General features: G+C 42.7%; 2 protein-coding genes and 1 pseudogene across 7 annotated transcripts in view; 2 read left to right on the top strand and 1 right to left on the bottom strand.

Annotated features, from left to right (window-relative positions):
• Nucleotides 1–3,254: 3,254 nt before the first annotated feature.
• AMN1 (antagonist of mitotic exit network 1 homolog) overlaps nt 3,255–23,696 on the top strand; it is a 61,148-nt gene continuing 40,706 nt past the window's right edge. For 2 of the 6 annotated variants that reach the window (XM_054442523.1, XM_063672598.1), the window contains exon 1: nt 3,255–6,074. In XM_054442523.1, the coding sequence (XP_054298498.1) occupies nt 6,037–6,074 (38 nt within the window). In that variant the 5' untranslated portion in view covers nt 3,255–6,036. Of the gene's footprint in view, nt 6,075–14,615; nt 14,635–20,702; nt 20,843–23,696 lie in introns of those variants that run through there. The other 4 variants (XM_054442525.2, XM_063672599.1, XM_063672597.1 and 1 more) reach the window with 4 other exon arrangements.
• The window catches only part of ETFBKMT (electron transfer flavoprotein subunit beta lysine methyltransferase), a 66,842-nt gene continuing 54,330 nt past the window's right edge, over nt 11,185–23,696 (bottom strand). The window contains exon 4 of the mRNA XM_054442530.2: nt 11,185–11,214. The gene's annotated coding sequence lies outside the window, so the exon portion shown is untranslated. The remainder of the gene's footprint in view (nt 11,215–23,696) is intronic.
• On the top strand, nt 17,642–20,208 carry LOC129009510 (stathmin-like; annotated as a pseudogene).

Below are 23,696 nucleotides of genomic sequence, written 5' to 3'. Positions count from 1 at the left end.
AAAAATAACAAGTGAAGCTAATCAAAAAAAGACAGTGGTTTAAGCTGTCATTGCACTGGCTCCCAGCATCTTAGTGAAAGACCACAATTGTCATCCCTCTCACTGTTATTAAACTATAATAGGCTGGGCACAGTGGCTTGTGCCTGTAATCCCAGCACTTTGGGAGGCTGAGACGGGAGGATCACCTGAGGTCAGGAGTTGGAGACCAGCCTGGCCAACATGGTGAAACCCCATCTCTACTAAAAATACAAAAAAAAATTAGCTGGGCTTGGTGGTGGGCTCCTATAATCCCAGCTACTTGGGAGGCTGAGGCAGGAGAATCGCTTGAACCCAGGAGGCGGAGATTGCAGTGAGCCAAGATCGTGCCACTGCACTCTAGCCTGGGCGAGAGTGTGAGACTGTCTCAAAAAAAAAAAAAAAAAAGGAAACTATAATAATTATTATTTTGGCTCAGATGAAGCTATTCTTATTAATTTTCAAAAATGTTTTTGATATTTAATTGCTTTACCAAAAAAATCAGTAATCTGTTGATGAGTTACATATTTTCCAATTTCTCTCCTTCTCTACTCTGGGCTCTGAGAAGCTCTTATCGACCGCATAAACGGGGACGCTTTGAGCTCTAACTTCTGGTTGGCTGAAGCAATGACAGCCGACAGCAGGACATCAAAAAGGGGATGAAGAATGGAGCTTGAAGGATATTCCTGTAGCCCCTTCCTGGCTGGATCACAACAGGCTGGCTAGGTTGCCTTATTAAACTGAAACCGCCTTTGCAAAATTATCACTGAGACAGTGAAAGAGATCTAACTTAACCGACTCCATCTTGCTTCTAACCTCCTTGTTCATTCCTGGGCATAGGCTGAACTAACTTTGAGAGAAACTTATAGTTTAAAACAAAGATGATAACAGCCCTTTCCCAAAGTAGACCTCCTTCTTGCCTGGGGACTAGATTCCCTTTGTAGGACTAACATTAGCTACAAGATTAGAAATTATGGTTTAAGAATCATGCAACTGGAGGCTTCAAGATTTTCTTCAAATATCTCAGTGCTTGAGATATTTTGCAGACCCTGCAATTGCTGGATCAGCTGGCACCACCCAGATGGATAAACTGGCTAATCTGATCTTGTGGCTCCCACCCAGGAAGTGACTCAGCACAAGAAGACAGCTTCAACTCCCTATGATTTCATTTCCGACCTGACCAATCAGCACTCCCGGGTCACTGGCTTCCCCCAACCCACTAATTTATCCTTAAAGATTCTGCTCCTGGCCGGGCGCGGTGGCTCACACCTATAATCCCAGCACTTTTGGAGGCTGAGGTGGGTGGATCACCCAAGGTCAGGAGTTCGAGACCAGCCTGACCAACACAGTGACACCCCATCTCTATTAAAAACACAAAATTAGCCGGGCATGGTGACACATGCCTGTAATCTCAGCTACTTGGGAGGCTGAGGCAGGAGAATCACTTGAATCCAGGAGGCAGAGGTTGCAGTGAGCCAAGACAGCACGACTGCACTTCAGCCTGGGTGACAGAGAAAGACTCTGAAAAAAAACACAAACAAAAAAAACTCTGCTCCCCAAATGCTTGCGGAGACTGATTTGAGTAATAATAAAACTGTCTCCCGCACAGCTGGCTCAGTGTGAATTACTCTTTCTCTATTGCAATTCCCCCGTCTTGATGAATCAGTTCTTTCTAGGCAGGGGACAAGGTGAACCAACCCCTTAGGCGGTTACAAATTCAAAGGCCACAGTTCCTTTCAGGTGGCTTCACCTGTGGTCACTCTGGCAAGGTTTTGGTTTTGCCCTCCAGGACTAGAAGAGGTAAGGCCTTCCTGCTATTGTAGTGCTACAGTATTGAACTACCCTTACCCTTGCTCTGCCCTAACTCTGTCCACACCTTTGGGAACACCTCCTTTATTAACATCTCCTTGCTTCTCCTGTTTGAACTTGCCCAACTCTTAACCTGCTTGGATCCTGAGTCATCCATTGTATGACTCAGACTCCTGAGAATTGGAAAGTCACAGATCTCTAACCTAGAAACAAAGCAAGTGTTTCTAGCCAATGGGAAATTTTAACAATGTATAACAATCCATGAGCATGGGCACTGTTATTTCCAATTTGGAGTGTGATATTATAAAACAAGCTATGAAAAGAAACGAAATAAAAAGAGCATGTGTTATTTTCTCAAAGGACACTTTGAGAGTTAAGAGCAATCCTATTTGAAAATAACCTACACATGGTAGGATAATAAAGTAGGGGCTCACTTGGCTTAGCTCCATTCTGTTCCTGCGAAAGCACACATTCATATAAATAAGATATACTTGTTTTATATATATTTATTATATTTTAAAACATGGGTCCACATACAGCCATATATTACATTATGAATTAACGGCATGATTTAAGAAAAGTAATTTTGTTAATTATTTTTATAAAACAAACCCAGAGGCCAGGTACAGTGGCTCACGCCTGTAATCCCAGCACTTTGGGAGGTCGAGGTGGGTGGATCACAAGGTCAGGGGTTCGAGACCAGCCTAGCCAATATGGTGAAACCTCATCTCTACTAAAAATACAAAAAAATTAGCCGGGCGTGGTGGCACATGCCTGTAACCCCAGCTACTTGGGAGGCTGAGGCAGGAGAATTGCTTGAATCCGGGAGGCAGAGGTTGCAGTGAGCCGAGATCGCGCCACTGCACTCCAGCCTGGGTGACAGAGCGAGTTTCCGTCTCAAAAATAAAATAAAATAAAATAAAACAAACCCAGAGCAACAATCTATGATAACGTTTACTTTGTATGGTAGCTATGGTAGGAAGTGGAGGAGATTCTGAGCTAGAGGAAACTATATTAAAGTGGGCACAGCAAACAGAGAGGAGAAAAGGAAAATATCTTGCCCTTAGCGTAGCCCTGCCTACAAATCACTTACCATACACTAGAAAAGACTTTCATTCCCAGAAACTGCATTCAAAGATAAACCATGAATAGCGGGAACCTCCTAAAAGCCTTGACTAACGGGAAATCCTAAAAGCTTTGCCTCCAGAGATAAGCCACAAAAACAAGAACATCCTGTTTTCCTTACCAAAAAACAGGAACATCTTGTTCTTATCCAATTGGAATGAACTGCCATATCTGAGCTATAAATATCTGCCATTTCATCTGAGCTATAAATTCCTCTATTCTATTTAGCGAGCCACTCTCTGAAAGTCTGATTTTCTTGAACTGCAAGTAAAAATGTCTCTCTGTGCTCATATTTGTCTTTGAATTTTATTTTGACAAAGGGTTCCTGAACTGATTTTTGGGGGGGAAGTCCTGGAGTTGGACGCACCCAGGGCTGGCTTCATGGGTGGGCAAAATGTGCAGTCACATGGGCCCCACTCTGGGTTTAGTGCTCTGCTATCACCATCTTAAAATTCGTAATTTCTTTGTTTTTTGTGAGGCAGAGTCTCACTCTTGTCGCCCAGGCTGGAGTACAGTGGTGTGATCTCGGCTCAGTGCAAACTCCGCCTCCTGGGTTCAAGCAATTCTCCTGCCTCAGCCTCCTGAGTAGCTGGGGTTACAGGCACCTGCCACCATACCCAGCTAATTTTTTTTGTACTTTTAGTAGAGACGGAGTTTCGCCATATTGCCCAGGCTGGTCTCGAACTCCTAACCTCAGCTGATCCGCCCATCTCGGCCTCCCAAAGTGTTGGGATTACAGGCGTGAGGCATGTGCATTTTAGCTTTCTAGATCAGGTGAGGGCACATGGACAAATGGCTCAAGGGTCAAATCCAGTCCACTGCCTGTTTTTGTATAGCTTGCAACTTAAGGATGGCTTTTACATTTTTCAGTGGCTGAAAAAGATCAAAAGATGAGTATCTCATGACAGTTGAAAATTACATAAAATTCAAACTTCAGTGTTTAGGATAAGGTTTTATTGGAACACAGACCCACCCATTCATACTGTCTATGGCTAATTTTAAGATACAAGTTGAATAGCTGTGACCAAGCCAGCATGACCCACAAAACCTAAAATATTTCTTGTTTGGCTCTGGGAAGCTAAAAGACAACAAAGAAAGAATTCTCCAAAGATACTGAGTTTCTTTGGGAGTGAACAAAAAGAATTATAATCCAAGATGTACAGCTATGGCAAGCCACAGGTCGGCAGAAGGGAAGAATAGGGGGAAGATTTTACTGGTAAAGGAGGGAAGTTGACATAAACGTCTTGGAAACAAAGTTGATTGGTTCCCAAGGCTCAAATCAAGAATTGGAGTCCGTTCATTGGTGGAGGTGCTGCTGCTGGGCCAAACGTCCTTTCGACAGTATCTTATCTGAAATGTGCACATATTTGCAAAACGAGCAAGTTGTGCAAAACATTAAATGCACGAAAGATGTGAAGAAATTGCGGGTTTTTTGGTTTATTTTTTAAAGTCCTTGAAGCAGTTCTTTCTTTTCTTTTTTTTTTTTGAGACGGAGTCTTGCTCTGTCGCCCAGGCTGGAGTGCAGTGGCACGATCTCGGCTCACTACAACCTCCTCCGGGTTCAAGCGATTCTCCTGCCTCAGCCTCCTCAGTAGCTGGGATTACAGGCGCCCGCCACCACATCCGGCTTTTTTTTTTTTCTTTTGTATTTTTAGTAGAGACGGGGATTTCACCACGTTGGCCAGGTTGGTCTCAAACTCCTGACCTCGTGATCCGCCCGCCTCGGCCTCCCAAAGTACCAGGATTACAGGTGTGAGCCACCGCGTCCGGCCTTGAGACAGTTCTTAGACAAACGAGCATGAGTTCCCTTCCTTTCTGGTCTCTGGGCTCCAGTTTGTCTGGGTCTGACAATAGTTACTTCTCCTGGAATCTGCAACTTTCAGAGCACTTTATGGAAAAAGTCGGCCAACTCCTGCCCTACACTCACTCTTGATCACTCTCCAGTGTAGCCATCCCAAACTATTTGCAGACCATCCTTTTCTCTCTGATCTGTATCCCACCCCGCCCCCCAACCATGGGTGCTTCCATAGAACTAACCCCATCTAAGCATTTAACAGTTATTCTAATTGCCCTTTTACTTGTCTGACCCAAGTGTTCGCCACTCAATCCTCAGCACCCAGCACGATCCCTAGCCCTCGTTCAGCGCTTAATAAATGCATGTTGATTGAATGTGCAGCATCCTGAACAGACGAACAGCAGTGGGTTCCAACTTTCAAGGAGCTTAAAAAAGGAACTCAGCATATAAACAACAGATTAATCTACAAGGAAGAATGAGGGTGGTGGAGGGAGCACTAAAAAGCAGCAAGTACTCTGCAGCAGAACCAAAGATAAAATTCCACCTAAAGGTGCCCTTTCTTCAGGATCCTTCCTAATTTGAATACAGGTTCCCTTCTGCTCCATGACGAAACTCTTAGTGAGGTTACTTGTTGGTACGCAGTGTCCTCATCTGTAAAATAAGGCTAAATAATTACGACTTCACCGGATTATAAGGAATATGGTTAAGTATTGAACTAAGGCCTAGAAAGCACGTAGCTCAGTGCACGCTTCCTAGAAAGTGCTCAGTAAACTCGGATCCTCTAACACGCTCCGTTTGATGTTAATGGAGTCCGTATCCGAGCGGGTCTCCAGTGTGCATCGCCAAGGGTAGGGCCCAGCATCCAACGCATCCTTTTAGTAAGAGCAGCGACTTCTCAGCGCTCCCTTCGTCCCAGGAGAGTTCTCGGCTCGCGGCGTCGCGGCGGGGCTGCGCGCTGGGCTGAACTCCCGAGAAACCTCCTGCAGCTGAACCGCAGCAGACGCCAGCCAGGTTAAAAAACTACAACTCCCGTCACGTTGCATCCGAGTTTAGGGCCTCTTTGTATTTTATGACACCCAGCCTCTTCCGCGCAGCCCTCAGTGGCTCCGCCCCAAGGGGAGCTCTCTTCTTTCCTTGTGGAGTCCGAAGCGTGGCCACGCCCCGGTCACCGGAAAAACCCGTGTGACGTCACAAAAACCTACGCGTCGCGCGGTGGGCGGGAGTTGGCGGACGGTCCCTGGCTGGGTTCTGGAGGCCCTGGGACCGCGGAAGAGGCTTCAGACGCTGCAGCGATGCCTCGCCCACGGCGGGTCAGTCAGCTCCTGGATCTGTGAGTCTACCCTGTGCCGCCTCCCTTCGCGCCGCCCCAGCACCTCCTCCAAACGGCCAGGCCCTGCGCTGCTCTTCCTCCCCGCCCCTTTCCCACCCCCCCCACCCGACCTCTGAAGAGGCCCCGCCTGTGTTTCTGTCCCTGGGTTCCTGATCTGTCGTTTCCTGGCTGAGGACAGTTGTGCAAAGTGGGTCTCTTGGCGGGCTTGCCCCTCCAACACTCCGCTGCGCGATGAGCGTCCATTCCTCAGCCTTGACAGCTCGGCGCCCCGGCTGTTACTGGCAGTGGCCTCTCTCTTAGCAGCTAAAAGCCTTGGTAGAAAAAAACACAACACTAGATGAGGTTCTCAAAAGCTTCTAGCAGAATTCCACCCCTGTAACTGGAATAAACATTGACAGACCCTGGGATAAAGGTAGCAAAGTGGTTAAGACCACGGATCCCTGGCTGAGATTGCTGGGTTCAGCCCCCGGCTCTGCCATTCACCAGCCACGTGACCATGGACGGGTAACGTAACCTCTCCCTGTGCCTAGGTTCTTTATCTATAAAATTTTTGTGATAATAGCACCCATCACATGGAGTTGTTCTGAGGGATAAATTTAAAACATGTAAAACCCTTATAAGGATGCTTAGCAAATAATAAACACCACTAAGTGTTATTGTTATTATTATTTCCTACCAGAAATTGTACGGAAATGGAAGTTACAAGGACAATTGCGCCTCTCCAGGAGCTTTCGGTCCGTTAATATTGCCATGTAAAAAATAGACATCTTAAGGATAAGGAGAACAATCTCCTTAATCTACTGAAGGCTTTCTGAAACAATGGCATCTGATATTTTACATTAAACTTGGGAGGCCGAGGTGGGAGAACTGCTTGAGCTCAGGAGTTCGAGACCAGCCTGGGCAACGTGGCGAAACCCCGCCTCTGCTAAAGATACAAAAATTAGCTGGGCACGGTGGTTCACGCCTGTAATCCCAACACTTTGGGAGGCCGAGGCACTTGAGATCAGGAGAGTTGGAGACCAGCCTAGCCAGCATGGCAAAACTGCGGCATGTACTAAAAATACAAAAATTAGCCAGCAGTAGTAGTGGCGCTGGTAGTCCCAGCTACTCCGGAGGCTGAGGCAGGAGAATCGCCTCAACCCAGGAGGCAGAGGTTGCACTGAGCTGAGATCGCGCCACTGCACTCCAGCCTAGGCGACAGAGCGAGACTGTCTCAAAAAAATTAAATAAATAAATAACTATAATATATGTAGAATAATATCACAAGCGGGAGAGTAACAAACTTTTGAAATTTCTAATAAGGAAAAGAATAGGAGAAAGCTTTGTCAAGGGGGTTATTTTTGAACATTGGTAGTATCTGACAGTTGCAAATGGGAGGAAATGCATCGGAGAGAGTGAAATAAAGAGTAAAGGTTTGACAGGCAGGAAAGGTAGAAATATGAGAGAAGACCAGAAAGTAGCGCTCCAATGTGAATGGAAGATACAATATGAATAGCACAGTAGTGAGACATAAAGCCAAGTCATTGGGAATAGAATCTTAGGGACCAGGATGAAGTAAGAGCATTTCCTCTTTTAGTCATGGGGAGCTATCAAAGGTTTTAGAACTGTACTGTGAGCAGAGACAGATTTGAATTAGGCAGAGGTTGGAAATAGGGAGACACTTAGAAGACTGTTACAAAATCTTAAGAGGTGAAGAGCCCAAACCAGGAGACACGTGAAGATGTTCTTTGCAGAACTCAATGGGAGAGTTACCATGGAATATTATGCAGCTGTTAGAAAAGCAAAGGGTAGGCCAGGCATGGTGGCTCACACCTGTAATCCCAACATTTTGGGACCCTGAGGAGGGTGGATTGCTTGAGGCCAGGAGTTGGAGACCAGCCTAGGCAACATGGCAAAACCATGTCTCTACCAAAAATAAAAAGTTAGCCAATCTCATAACCTGGTCTCAAAATAAATAAATAAATAAATAGATAAATAAATGAAAGAAGAGCAAAGGGTAGATTCACTTGGATAGAATTTTAAAACACAGTGCTTAGTGAAAAAAAGAGGAAACAGACTAACAATGTTAAGAAAAAGTCTTCAGAACTTGGGGCTAAGACAAAGGGATGACTACATGATCTTCATTGTCATGCTAGAGTGTGGTCCCTAGGTAAAGGTCCATATTTGTCCTTAGAACCTAATTTTGTTCCCTTCTGGGACAAGGTACAGTCTGAGACTGGCAATTGGTCAGCAAGCTATTTCTGGTTTGTAACAAAGTAAGAAGCTTGAGCCAGACTAGTAATTAACTGTGTCACTAAGCACATTATTTAGTCCAGCTGATAAGGCTTTCTCCATGAAGGAAACAGGGCTTGGTTTATGTTCTTGCATAAACTCCTTATCTCCTCACTGACCAGCACTTTAACACTGCCTTAGAGAATCCTTTGGATCTGGGACATGAATAGTTTTGAATAGAGGGACCAAGGAAAGAGAAGAATTAGAAATTACTCTTTTAGCTGGGCGCCGTGGCTCACGCCTGTAACCCCAGCACTTTGGAAGGCCGAGGCAGGTGGATCACCTGAGGTTGGGAGTTCGAGACTAGCCTGACCAACATGGAGAAACCCTGTCTCTACTAAAAATACAAAATTAGCCAGCCGTGGTGGTGCATGCCTGTAATCCCAGCTCCTTGGGAGGCTGAGGTGGGAGAATCACTTGAACCTGGGAGGCAGAGGTTGCGGTGAGCCGAGATTGCACCATTGCACTCCAGTTTGGGCAACAAGAGCGAAACTCCGTCTCAAAAAAAAAAAAAAAAAATTACTCTTTTAGTTTTTAGCTTCGTTGACAGGTAGAATGGTGATTAGACTATTATGGAGGAAGAAGTGTCTTATGGGGAAAATGAATCAGAATATCCAGTAGAAATATCAAGCAGGCAGTTAGAATATAATTTTGAATCTGAAAGAAAGATCAACAATTAGGCTGGGCGCAGTGGCCCACGCCTGTAATCCCAACACTTTGGGAGGCCGAGGCAGGCAAATCACTGGAGGTCAGGAGTTCGAGACCAGCCTAGCCAACATGGTGAAACCCTGTCTCTACCAAAAATACAAAAAAAATTAACTGGGCATGGTGGTGCACACCTGTATTCCCAGCTACTTGGGAGGCTGAGGCAGGAGAGTTGCTTGAACCCGGGAGGCGGAGCTTGGAGTGAGCCAAGATGGTGCTACTGCACTTCAGCCTGGGCAACAGAGTGAGACTCCGTCCTAAATAAATAAATACATAAATACATAAATAAAATGAAGAGAGATCAAGGATTGAAACTAAGATTGGGGGTATAACTTTGTAGATGATAGGAAGCCATGGTTAAGTTTAAAAGAGGGCTATAGAGAGAAAAAAAGAAAGTCAAGGACAAAATTTTATGTAACACTTACATTAGAAGCAGTCCATGTTGCCAAAACTCTTTTATTTGTTAGATCAATTCACCATATGATGATTTGGCCAAATAGTAATAGGTTGTTTCTTTTAAGTATAAAACGTAGAGCAACTAATATTGGTTGGGATATCCACCCGTCTCCCCAGTTGTTTTACAGCTTTTAAAGACTGTAAGTTTTAGCTGACTTCTTTTCATTTTGTCTTGAGAAATGAGACTGCCTGTGCCAACTGTGGGGTCTGAGAATCAACACCACTTATGTCAACCTAACTTTTTGCTCTAGGAAATTTTTGCAAATCAGTTTATCTAAATAAACAGCTATCAGGACAAACATTTTGATTTTTAGGACAAACATTATGTTTATCTGGACAGATTGCTCATCAAGGCTGGCTTTTTGTGTCCATCCGTTTTAAACTACTAAGGCACCAACTTTGCCTAATCCTTACCCATTCGCCACTATGGGGGGAGAAGCACCCACTTAAACTGGTGGTGTTTATATCCCAGAAACTTATGTATACTCTTGCCTAACATTCCTCTTTTGAAATGCTACCAAAACCCTGTCAAGATGATCTCCCTTGCTGTAGTAAATGTAATACATGATTTGACAAATTTAATCAATTTGTTTGACCAGCAGGGTTTCTGGATGGGCTTTGTGGCCATTTAATAGTCCTCCCGGAATTTTAAGAACTATTTGATTTGTTTCTGTCCCAACTCCCTGCTATTGCAGCTGGAGGGAACTGGAGCAGAAAGAGGAAACCATTTACTTTGGGAAACACATGGTACAGCCTCTGCACTGCTGAGCTCAGAGAAGAGCATACTAAAGGGCTAAGATGAAAGAGACTGAGAGAAAAAGGTGGCGGTGGGGGGGGGCAGAGAGCCATGTTGTAGGAAAAAGGTAACATATTGAAATATACCTGAAATCTTGCATAAAGCAAAATACAGTAGTCTCTCCTTATCTGCTGTTTTGTTTCGGCAGTTTCAGGTACCTGCAGTCAACCATGGTAGAAAAAAATATATGTTAAATGGAAAATTCTAGGAAGAAACAATTCATAAATTTTAAATTGTGCACCATTTTGAGTAGCATGATAAAATCTCATACCACCCTGCCCTGTCTGCCCAGGATGTGAATTCTGCCTTCGTTCAGCATATCCATGCTGTCCATTTAGTAGCCTTCTTGGTTATCAGAGCTATTGTCGCAGGGCTACTGCATTCACATAACCCTGATATTACTTAACAATTGCACCAGAGCACAAGAGTACTGATGCTGGCATATTGTTACATGTATTTTTTATTTTTCCACCCAATCCCTGTAGATGTTGTTATAACTGTTCTATTTTACTGTTGTCGTTGTTCATCTCTTATTGTGCCTAATTTATATATTAAACTTTGCCACAGTTATGTATGCATAGTAAATGCAGGGTATATATAGGATTTAGGATTCAGTGCTATCCATGATTTCAGGTGTCCACTGGGAGTCTTAGAATGTATTTCCCATGGATAAGGGGGATCTGCTATATAACAGGAGTGATTGTCAGTCACTTCAAATGCTTTATTTTTCTCTAATCCCCTACTCACAGAGGTCATGTGCAAGAGGAACAAGAGCATTTTTATAAAGTTTACACAGACTTACCTTGTTTCCTTGCTTGACTGGTGTGGGTCACTGTAGGGGTACTTGGTGAGCAGTGTCCTCAATCAAGTGGTAGTTATCTTCGTTACCTAGGGCAGGAGTTGGTAAACTTTCTGTGAAGGACCAGATAGTAATATTTTCAGCTTTGTAGGCTACACACCCTCTGACACAGTTACTTAGCTCTGCCATTGTAGAACACAAGCAGCCACAGACAACACATAAAGAAATGGCAGCAGCCTGAGGATGATAAGGGGTGTGAAATATCTGTTGAATACCTTGACTATCGGCTCATCGTTGAGCAACCTTTGCAGTAAAAGACATATCACTGTCAGAGTGAAAGTGGTCTGCTTTGGGAGGCCGAGGCGGGTGGATCATGAGGTCAGGAGATCGAGACCATCCTGGCTAACATGGTGAAACCCTGTCTCTACTAAAAATACAAAAAATTAGCCGGGCATAGTGGCGGGCGCCTGTAGTCCCAGCTACTCGGGAGGCTGAGGCAGGAGAATGGCGTGAACCCAGGAAGCGGAGCTTGCAGTGAGCCGAGATCGCAGTGGTCTGGAAAACCAAAAACATAACACACTTTGATCAGTGTGGCTGGAGATGGTTGATCAGACTGAAACCATGAAACCATAACCTGAAAAAATGTCAACAACTGTAACACATTAACAATAGCCCCAGGGGTGGTGTGTGTGTGCATTGTGTGTGTGTGTGTATGTGTGTGTGTGTCAGTCAAAGGCTGTGTTCCAATAAAATTTGATTTCTTTTTTGTTTTTTGAGATGAAGTCTCACTCTGTTGCCCAGGCTGGAGTGCAGTGGCCCGATCTCAGCTCACTGCAACCTCCGCCTCCCAGGTTCAAGTGATTCTCCTGCCTCAGCCTCCCAAGTAGCTGGGACTACAGGCATGCACTACCATGCCTGGCTAATTTTTTGTATTTTTAGTAGAGACAGGGTCTCACCAGCTTGGCCAGCCTGGTCTTGAGCTCCTGACTTCAGGTGATCTGCTCGCCTCAGCCTCCCAAAGTGCTGGGATTACAGGTGTGAGCCACCGTGCCAGGCGTAAAACTTGATTTCTGAAAACTAGCAGCTGGCCACGTTTGTCCCACAGGTCATAGTTTGCTGACCCCTGATCCAGGTTTCAGTACAACAAGAGAATCCAGGTGGCAGAACCAGAATTAAGTTTGAATTTCCTAAGTTCCCTTTTGCCAGACTGCCACCCAGAGTATACCAACCAGGCTGGCTTGGAGTCATTGTTTGGAGAAAGAAAGCTGCATATCATGCCCAGATATGCAGATTCCACTGGAATCCAGAATTTCAGAGTGGAATCCAGAATTTCAGACTAAGTCTAGCAAACCCTCCCCTTTTCATCCTGATCATTATATAGGAGGCGGATAGGAGACTATGAACCCTTTCAGGGTGCCTTTTTTGTGACCAAACTACCTTACTAAGATGCATGGACCAGGAGAGTGTGAAGGAGGTAGAGTCAGAAATTTCTTTTAGTGGATTTTTAAAAAGTCCGTTTTACTTGTTGTTGGAGCCAACACCCTAAGGATGATAAGGGGTGTGAAATATCCGTTGAATACCTTGACTATTGGCTCATTGTTGAGCAACCTCTGCGCAGTGAAAGACATATCATTGTCAGAGTGAAAGTGGTCTGGAAAACCAAAAACATAACACATTTTCATCAGTGTGACTGGAGTTGGTTGAACAGACTGGAACAATGAAACTATAACCCAAAAAAATGTCAACAACTGTAACACATTAACAGTAGCCCCAGGTGTGTGTGTGTGTGTGTGTGTGTGTGTGTGTGTGTCAAAGGCCTGATATAGTCAACTTGTCAGAAGTAAGAGGGACCACACCCCATGCAATACGGTCTATTTCACTGAGACAAAACAGGCTGACTTTTGAAAGGAAGCACAAGACCAGCATGCAGTGGTAGCGTCAGATACATGTAATCTTTACTCTGTTCCTAGGCCATGATGGCAGATGATGTTGCTATGTGCAGTGTGTTGTTGCAGTGTGCAGACTGCTGATCCTGGCAGCAGTGGCAGCAGTCTGGATGGTGTATACTTGATTAGCAGCATCATTGCAGTCTATTCCATTAGAGGATGAGCCATTACCATGGACATCTGTCTGATTCTCTGCTGTGATTTGTTTTCACAGTTCACAGTCCTAAAGAGGAGTGTCTGTAATCTGCTAGTTTGTTTTCTTCCAAGTGGCAGACCAGGTAACATTGTCAACAGCCCAAAAGTCAGTAAAAATATAATATGCCTTGACCAAGGAGGTGTTGTTTGTTGACTAAGACAGATATTGGCAAACTTTGTAGGCTCCACCTACAGAGTCACTTTAGCCTCTCTTCCCCACTGAGGACTTTACCCAGACCCCATCAGTTGTATTTGGTTGCCTTTTTCCCCTAAGGGATCAGAGACCAAGGAGCTTAATGTGTGCCCAAGTTATGAATTATAGCAACAGCCAACAGGAGACTGCTGTTCACCAGCTGAAAGTGTGGGGAATGCAGAGTGGCAGGGAGGCTGGCTCAGAGGGAATGCTGAGGGTGGTGAGGATGATATTTCCCTCTTGCTGTCCGCTCCTGTATTGATGCCACCCCAGTATTGATGCCTGAGCATCAGATACCCAGCTTCCTCCCCTGGGTACCTCCCACTGAGCAACCAAGCCCAGAAGTCCTTCTTTTTCTGCCCCAGTGGAAACCGCTACATTTTACTCCACAGTCCTTGATAATTTTCGCCACCCGTATGCCCAGCACCCCATCATCCTCACCAATCAAATCAGACTGTCGCAGGAGCCAGATATATAAGCAACTGGCTTTGCACTGTTAGGCAAGGCTCTGCATTCACTTTTGTTTTGAGAGACTGCTCACCTGTGGCTCAACCAAATAAACGAGGCTGGTCTCAAACTCCTGGACTCAACAGATATTCCCACATTGGCTTCCAAAGTGCTGGGATTATAGATACGAGCCACTACACTTGGCCTACAATTCTGCCACAATTTGACTTCCAAGTATATACTCAATTGAATCAAAACTGGATACTCAAATACTTGTACATGAATGTTCATAGCAGCATTATTCATATTAGCCAAAGGTGGGAAAACCCAGACAGATGTCCATCAATTGATGAATCAATAAACAAAATGTGGTATATTTGTATAGTTGAATGTTATTCAGCTGTAAAAAGGAATGAAAAACTGATACATACTACAATGTGGATGAACCTTGAAGACATGATGTTAATTGAAGGAAGCCAGACACAGAGGCCACATATTGTATAAATCCAGATAAATCAATAGTGACAGGAAGCAAATTGGTAGTTCTGAGGTATTAAAAACCCATAATTGGTATTTGTGAGAAAAAGGAGGAATGGGGATTGACTTTTTTTTTTTTTTTTTTTTTTGAGACAGAGTTTCACTCTTGTTGTCCAGGCTGGAGTGCAGTGGCACGATCTCAGCTCACCGAAACCTCCTCCTCCATGGTTCAAGCAATTTTCCTGCCTCAGCCTCCCAAGTAGCTGGGATTACAGGTGCCTGCCACCACACCTGGCTAATTTTGTATTTTTAGTAGAGATGGGGTTACACCATGTTGGTCAGGCTGGTCTCGAACTCCTGACCTCAGATGATCTACCTGCCTCAGCCTCCCAAAGTACTGGGATTACAGGCGGGAGCCACCACACCCGGCAGGGACTGACTTCTTAATAGAGATAAGTTTTCTTTTGGGCTGGTGAAAATGTTGTAGAACTAGATACAGGTGGTAGTTACACAACATTGTAAATGTACAAAATGCCACTGAAGTGCACACTGTAAAATGATTAATTTCATATTATTTTTAATCTCAACTTTTTTAAAGAAAAAAGAAGTAAATCAATGTATGTTGGCAATGTCAAATGACAACAGAATGGAAAAATTAAATGTAGTATATTCACACAATGAAATATATGTATACACACATACAGGTATCATCTATATATTATAACACATATTGAGAACGAAATGAACTGTGGCCACTTGCAACCACTTGAATAAATTGCACAAACATACGGTTCCATCGTATAACTATATTGTAATTCATTCTATTTACTGTGGATGGTAATTTGAGTTGTTTTTAGTTTTCTCTGTTACCAACAGTGCTGCTGTGAGTTTTGTTGTCTACATCTTCTGACTCAAAAGTACAAGGTTTTCCAGGGTTGATACCTACAACTGGAATTGCTAGATCTTAGGATCTATACATCTTTAGCTTTACTAGATAAGGCCAAACAGTTTTTCAAGATGCTTGTACCAAATTACATGCCTGCTCTCAGTGTTTGAGAGTCCCTGTTGACTACTATCTTCACCAACATTTGATGTTCTCCATACCTTTCTGAAGTCTTTGAAGTCTCTAAAGAGATATGGCGGCTTGATAAAATGCTACATAAGTTCTTACAACCACTAGATCTACAGTGAGCAATACAAATAACATATTGTATATTCCAGAACAAATATAATTTTATATGTATATAATTGTATATATTTTTACTTCCCTAACAAAATGTCTAACCTTTTCTCTACATTTTTGAAATTTCTGAAAAATTTGCATTTCTGATCCTAGTGATGCTTAGGAAAGATTTTATATCATTAAAAATAAATTGGGAGGTCACTTCGAAGATGGCTAAATTGGAACAGCTCCAGTCTACAGCTCCCAGCAAGATTGACGCAGAAGATGGGTGCTTTCTGCATTTCCAACTGAGGTACCTGGCTCATCTCATTGGGACTGGTTGAACAGTGACTGCAGCCCAGCTGAAGCAGGGCAGGGCGTCCCCTCACCTGGGTGCAAGGGGTCGGGGGATTTCCCTTTCCTATCCAAGGGAAGCTCTGAGTGACTGTACCTGGAGGAACGGTACACTTCTGCCCAAATACTGCGCTTTTCCCACGGTCTTCCCAATCGGCAGACCAGGAGACTGCCTCCTGTGCCTGGCTCAGCAGGTCGCATATCCACGGAGCCTTGCTCGCTGCTAGCGCAGCAGTCTGAGATCGACCTGGGATGTGAGAGCTTGGTGGGGGGAGGGGCGTCTGCCATTGCTGAAGCTTGAGTAGGCGATTCTATGCTTACAGTGTAAACAAAGTGGCAAGGAAGCTCACACTGGGCGGAGCCCACCACAGCTCCGCAAGGCCTACTGCCTCTCTAGATTCCACCTCTGGGGCAGGGCATATCTGAACAAAAGGCAGCAGACAGCTTCTATAAACTGAAATGTCCCTGCCTGACAGCTCTAAAGAGAGCAGTGGTTCTCCCAGCACAGCGTTTGAGCTCCGATAACGGACAGACTGCCTCCTCAAGTGGGTCCCTGACCCCTGTGTAGCCTGACTGGGCGACACCTCCAGTAGGGGCCAACAGACAGCTCATACAGGTGGGTGCCCCTCTGGAACAAAGCTTCCAGAGGAACAACCCAGCAGCAATATTTGCTGTTCTGCAGCCTCCGCTGGTGATACCCAGGCAAACAGGGTCTGGAGTGGACCTCCAGTAAACTCCAACAGACCTGCAGCTGAGGGGCCTGTCTGTTAGAAGAAAAACTAACAAACAGAAAGCAATAGCATAAACATCAACAAAAAGGACATCCACACCAAAACGCCATCCATAGGTTACTAACATCAAAGACCAAAGGTAGATAAAACCACAAAGATGGGGAGAAACCAGAGCAGAAAGCCTAAAAATTCCAAAAACCAGAACACCTCTTCTCCAAAGGAACACAACTCCTCGCCAGCAAGGGAACAAAACTGGACAGAGAATGAGTTTGACGAGTTGACAGAAGTAGGCTTCAGAAGGTTGGTAATAACAAACTTCTCCGAGCTAAAGAAGCATGTTCTAACCCAACACAAGGAAGCTAAGAACCTTGATAAAAGGTTACAGGAACTGCTAACTAGAATAACCAGTTTAGAGAAGAACATAAATGACCTGATGGAGCTGAAAAACACAGCATGAGAACTTCATGAAGCATATACAATATCAATAGCCAAACTGATCAAGCAGAAGAAAGGATAGCAGAGATTGAAGATCAACTTACTGAAATAAGGTGCGAAGACAAGATTAGAGAAAAAAGAATGAAAATGAACAAAACCTCCAAGAAATATGGGACTATGTGAAAAGACCAAACCTATGATTGATTGGTGTACCTGAAAGTGATGGAGAGAATGGAACCACGTTGGAAAACACACTTCAGGATATTATGCAGGAGAACTTCCCCAACCTAGCAAGACAGGCCAACATTCAAATTCAGGTTGAACAATGAGGACACATGGACACAGGGAGGGGAACATCACACACCGGGGCCTGTCAGGGGGTTGGGGGCAAGGGGAGGGAAAGCATTAGGACAAATACCTAATGCATGCAGGGCTTAAAACCTAGATGACAGGTTGATGGGGGCAGCAAACCACCATGGCACATGTATACCTATGTAACAAACCTGAACATTCTGCACATGTATCTCAGAACTTAAAGTAAAATTAAAAAAAAAAGTTAACTATAAATCTTAGTTACCAAGAAATCCCAGTTTCTGATACTGCCTCTTGTGAATTAAATTAGACTGAATTAAATTAGACTGTTTGTAGACAGATTAGAAGGTACCACGAAAGAGTCTTGAATTAAAACAAGTTTAAAGTAGCTTGACACTAGAGAAGAATTTATTTAATCTTTCTTCATAACGAATGTGTTTATCCAGGAATACCATTTGACCCAGCAATCCCATTACTGGGTATATACCCAAAGGAATATAAATGATTCTATTACAATGAATGTTTGTTTATTGCACACGTTTATTGCAGCACTATTCACAATAGCAAAGACATGGAACCAACTCAAATGCTCATCAATGATAGACTGGATAAAGAAAATGTGGTACATATAAACCATGGAATACTATGCAGCCATAAAAAGAAATGAAATCATGTCCTTTGCAGGGACATGGATAAAGCTGGAAGACATCATCCTCAGCAAACTAACACAGGAACAGTAAACCAAACACCGCATGTCATAAGTGGAGCTGAATGATGAGAACACATGGACACAGGGAGGGGAACAACACACACTGGGGCCTGTGGTTGGGGGGAGCAAGGGGAGGGATAGCATCAGGACAAATAGACAATGCATATGGGGCTTAATACCTAGGTGAATATCCCAGAACTTAAATAAAAATGTAAAAAAAAAAATCAGTTCCTGGTGGTTTGTAAGTCAAAAAGTAAAAGTGAAACAATAAGCTTAGTGAATTCTTGTAGAACAAAACATAGGAGAATATCTTCATGAACTTAGGACAGGGAAAGTTTATAAACAGGACAAAAAATCACCTGCTGTAATGGAAAACACTGATAAATTGGACTATATTAGAATGTACTTCTCTTCAGCAAAAGACATGATTAAGAAAGTGGAAAGGCAATCCACAGAATGGGGGAATATATTTGCAACATATATAACAAACAGAAGGTTCATATCCAGCATATAACAGGAATTCCTATATATCAGTAAGAAACATAATTAATCCAAAATGAAAGAGGGCAAAATACTTGAGTAGATACTCCACAAAAGAGGATATCCAACCAGACAATAAAAAGATGAATGTGTGCCCATATTAATCAGAGATTGCAATTTAATGCCACATTGCATTGCTATTATATACCCACTAAAATGACTAAAATTTAAAAGATTAACAATGCCAAGTGTTGACAAGGATATGGACCACAAGAATGCTCATTCACCAATGGTAGGATTGTGATTGGGTACAACCACTTTGAAAAACTGGCATTAAGCTAAACATATGCCTACCCTATGAGCCAGCAGTTCCACTACTAGATATATATACTCAGTTGATACGTGTGTACCAAAAGACATGTCTAAGAATATTCATATTGATATTCATAATAAGAGTTACAAACAACCCAACTGTATATTCACTGTAGAATAAATTGGTCAAACAACAGAATATTATACATTAGTGAAAATGGACATGAACAACGTGAAAATGGAAATGAATAATCTATAGCTACATGCAACGATGCAGATAAATTTCACAAACATGATGTTGAGCAAAAGAAACCATGGAAAAATGATGGAGCAATACTGGAATCAAACAGAATAGTCTCTAAAGTGAAAAACATGAATACGGATAGAGACATTACTTAATGATAAAAGGAATATTCCACAAGAAAATATCATGAATTTGCAACTATCACCAGTCTTACAAAAAGGAAACCTGTCATGTAGTTTAGTCAATTTTAGTCACGTTAGGAAACTTAATAAACTACTCTTACATTTTATAAATACAGAAAACAGCTCAGAGTGTGGTCAGGTTGCTCAGACCTAGCAGAGTTTTCCTTATCCCAGTGGATTTTGTAGAATACACTGCCAGTCTCTTGTCTTTCATTCATCATGGCTTCTTCTGATATCCAGGTGAAAGCACTGGAGAAGTGTGCCTCAGGCTAGGCTTTTGAGCTGATTCTCAGACACCATCAAAAGAATCCATCCCAGAGTTCCTTATTTCCCCTCCAAAGAAGAAAGATCTTTCCCTGGAGGAAATTCAGAATAAATCAGAAGCTTCAGAAGAAAGACACAAGCCCTGCGAAGCTGAGGTCTTGAAGCAGCTTGCTGAAAAATGAGAGCAGGAGAAAGAAGTGCTTCAGAAATCAATAAAAGAACAGCTTCAGTGAAACAGCAGAAGAGAAACTGACCCACAAAATGGAAGCTAACAAAGAGAACAGGAAGGCGCAAATGACTACCACACTAGAGTGTTTGCAGAGAAAGATAAGCACATTGAAGAAATGCGGAAGCGCAAAGAATCCAAAAATCCTGGTGATGAGGCTGAAGCGACTAATTTGTTCTAAGAACTGACTTTCTCCCCGCTCTTCTTCCTAGATATCCAGACTATGCTGGCCAGTGTCATTTTATTTTTTGCTCCTGACAAATATTCTAGAAGCTGATGTAGGACTAGATAGGTAAATCCAGACTGTACGATGTTGTTTTAGGAGCTAAAGGGAAGAAACTGAAAGAGCTTTACTCTTTTTCTAAAATGTTGGTCTTTCTAACATAGCTATTTTTCTTGTTGCATCTTTACTACTTCAGTACACTTGGGTTAATGGCTAGTACTGTACTGGCTTTGTGAAACATATTTGTGAAAAGAGTATGTAGTGGCTTCTTTTGAACTGTTTGGTACTGAATATTTGTTCATTTTTTAATCCCAATTCTGTCCTAATTTTACCAGATGCTACTGGACTTGAATGGTTAATAAAATTGCACAGTGTTGTTGGTAGCAGTGACTTATTTCTATTCAGGTAATAAGTTAAAAAGATCCTCCTAGTTTATATTTGTTTCAGGTAGAGCTTTTAGGTCAATGGAAATAACCAGCACACACATTACTGCAAAGTCTCTGCTTTTGAGTTTCTTGCTCCAGAGTTGCTTGTATTGTCTTCTTCTACAATCATTGCTTTGTTTCAATGCCTGGACCCTGATCAGCTGTTGCTATATTATTTCAAATGTTTATTTGCAAACAATCTTTTTTGTTCTGTGTTCCTGTTTAAAAAGCAGATTAAGGCCAAGCGCAGGGCTCATGCCTGTAATCCCAGCAGTTTGGGAGGCCAAGGCAGGAGGCTTACTTCAGCCCAGGAGTTCAAGACCAGCCTGGGTAACATATAGAGACCCCATCTCTACAAGAAATACAGAAAATTAGCTGATTGTGGTGGTGCATGTCTGTAGTCCCAACTACTTGGGAGGCTGAGGTAAGAGGATCACTTACTTGAGCCTTGGAGGTTGAGGCTGCAGTGAGCTGTGATTGTGCCACTGCACTCCAGCCTGGGCAACAGAGTGAGACCTTGTCTCAAGATAAATAAATAAAAATTTTAAAGGCAGATTAAAGGCACAAATGGTGTTTCTAGAGAACAATTTAGAGGGAATCTTAAGATCCTAGTTGGAGATATCTGGTTGTTTGCTTGCTTTATGTTACAGGTGGAGGTGTATTCTAATACTTTCCTACCATAGAAGCTATAATTTGAGAATTGGAAATTTTTTTGGCCTTTTTTCTTTACCCCTGACTCATAGTACAGCTTTGAGAATATCATAATATTAAAAAAGCTTTCTGTGCTGCTGTAGCAACTCCTGTGAAATGATTTAAGGGAACTTTATTTATATTTTAAAAATCAATAATTTATTTATAGATATATATATTAGTATTAAAAGTATAATTAAATAATGGACAGGAACTATTTTTAAAACTTTATGGTAGTAATTGTCTCTACAAAGAGAGATACATAGAGTAAACCAGGCAAGTATATAAAAGGGGCTTTAATTTTATCAGAAATTTTTTTTTTTCTTTTTTTGAGACAAGGTCTAGCTCTCTTACCCAGGCTGGAGTGCAGTGGCACCATCACAGCTTACTGCAGCCTCACCTCCTGGACTCAAACAATCCTCCCACTTCAGCACCCCTGCACCCCAGGTAGCTGGGACTACAAGTGAATGCCACTACACCCAGCTAATTTTTGTATTATTTGTAGAGACAGGGTTTTGCCATGTTGTCCAGGCTGGTCTTGAACTCCTGGGCTCAAGTGAGCCTCCTGTCTCAGTCTCCCAAAGTGCTGGGATTATAGACATAAGCCACCATGCTCAGCCTTAATCAGAAATGTTTTATGTCTTGAGATATCTGACACAAATATGATAAAAGTAACAAAATTCTAGGTTTGAGGTACATAGATGTATATCATCCTGTTTTATATTTCTGTATTTTTGAAATTTTTTATTATAAAACAACAAGCAAAAACTTGCAGAAATGAAAAGAAAACTTGATTTTAAATTACAAATATCATAAACTAGAAATTCCACATATTTAGTAGAAAAATAAGAATATAGTAGAATTAGATAATACTGTAAATAAACATATATACATTAAACATATTTATGTGCAAACACATATACATACATGGAGAGAGATACTTATATACACATATATATATAACACACAGAGAGAACATTACATCTCTCATGTAGATAATATACATTCTCTGAATATATAGAGCATGTATTTGGCCACATCAAAGAGCTCTTACAAATTTGTCAACAAATAACAAAATGGTCCTCAAAAAACTAAAAATGGAACTACCCTATGATTCAGCAATTTCACCACTGGGTAAATATCCAAAAGAAAATAAATAAATATATAAAGGAGATATCTGCACTCTCATGTTTATTGCAGCACTATTTGTAATAACCAAAATATGGGCCGGGCATGGTGGCTCACACCTGTAATCCCAACACTTTGGGAGGCCGAGGCGGGTGGATCACGAGGTCAGGAGTTTGAGACCACCCTGGCTAACATGGTGAAACCCCGTCTCTACTAAAATAGAAAAAATTAGCTGGGTGTGGTGGCATGCACCTGTAGTCCCAGCTACTCGGGAGGCTGAGGCAGGGGAATCACTTGAACCCGGGAGGCAGAGGTTGCAGTGAGCCGAGATTGTGCCACTGCACTCCAGCCTGGCAACAGAGCAAGACTCTGTCTCAAAAAAATAAAAATAACCAAAATATGGAATCAACCTAAGTCCCCATCAATGGATGAATGAATAAAGAAAATGTGGTATAATACATATACACGATGGAATATTATTCAGCCATTAAAAAATAATGAAATCTGCTGGGTACGGTGGCTCACGCCTGTATTCCCAACACTTTGGGAAGCCAAGGCAGGCAGATCACGAGGTCAAGAGTTCAAGACCAGTCTGGCCAACATGGTAAAACCCCATCTCTACTAAGAATACAAAAATTAGCTGGATGTGGTGGCACGCGCCTGTAATCCCAGCTATTTGGGAGGCCAAGGCAGGAGAATTGCTTGAACCCCGTGGCAGAGGTTGCAGTGAGCCGAGATCGCACCACTGCACTCTAGCCTGGGCAACAGAGCAAGACTCCATCTTGAAAAAAAATGATAGTAAAATAAAATAATAATGAAATCTTAGTCAAGTGTGGTAAGCATGCCTCTAGAAGCTGAGGCAGGAGGATCTCTTGAGCCTAGGTGGTTAAGGCTGCAGTGAGCTGTGATTGCACCATTGCACCCCAACCTAGGCAACAGAGCAAGACCCCATCTCGGGAGAGAAGGAGGTAGGGAAGGAGGGAGGGAGGGAGGGAGGAAGGGAGGGAGGGAAGGAATGAATGAATTCTGTCATATGCAGCAACATGGATGGAACTGGAGGTCATTTTGTTAAGTAAGCCAGACACAGAAAGACAAATGTCACATGTTCTCATTCATATGTGGGAGCTAAAAAAAAAGTGGATATCATGAAGATAGAGAGTAGATGGGTGGCTAACAGAGGCTGGGAAGGATAGGGGATGGTGGCATAGAGAGAGGTTGATTAATGGGTATAAATACACAAAAAATAGTGTTCAATAGATGGGTAGGGTGACTATAGTTAACAATAATCTATTATACACTTCAAAATGGTTAGAAGAGAATAATTTGAATGTTCCTAGCATAAACAAAAGATAAATATTTGAGGTGATGGATAACCCAGTTACCCTGATTTGATCTTTACACATTATATGAATGTATCAAATTATCACATGTACCCTGAAAATATGTACATCTATTATGTA

Source organism: Pongo pygmaeus, chromosome 10, assembly GCF_028885625.2.
Source record: "Pongo pygmaeus isolate AG05252 chromosome 10, NHGRI_mPonPyg2-v2.0_pri, whole genome shotgun sequence".
NCBI lineage: Eukaryota > Metazoa > Chordata > Mammalia > Primates > Hominidae > Pongo > Pongo pygmaeus.
This window is presented reverse-complemented; position numbering and strand designations above follow the sequence as displayed.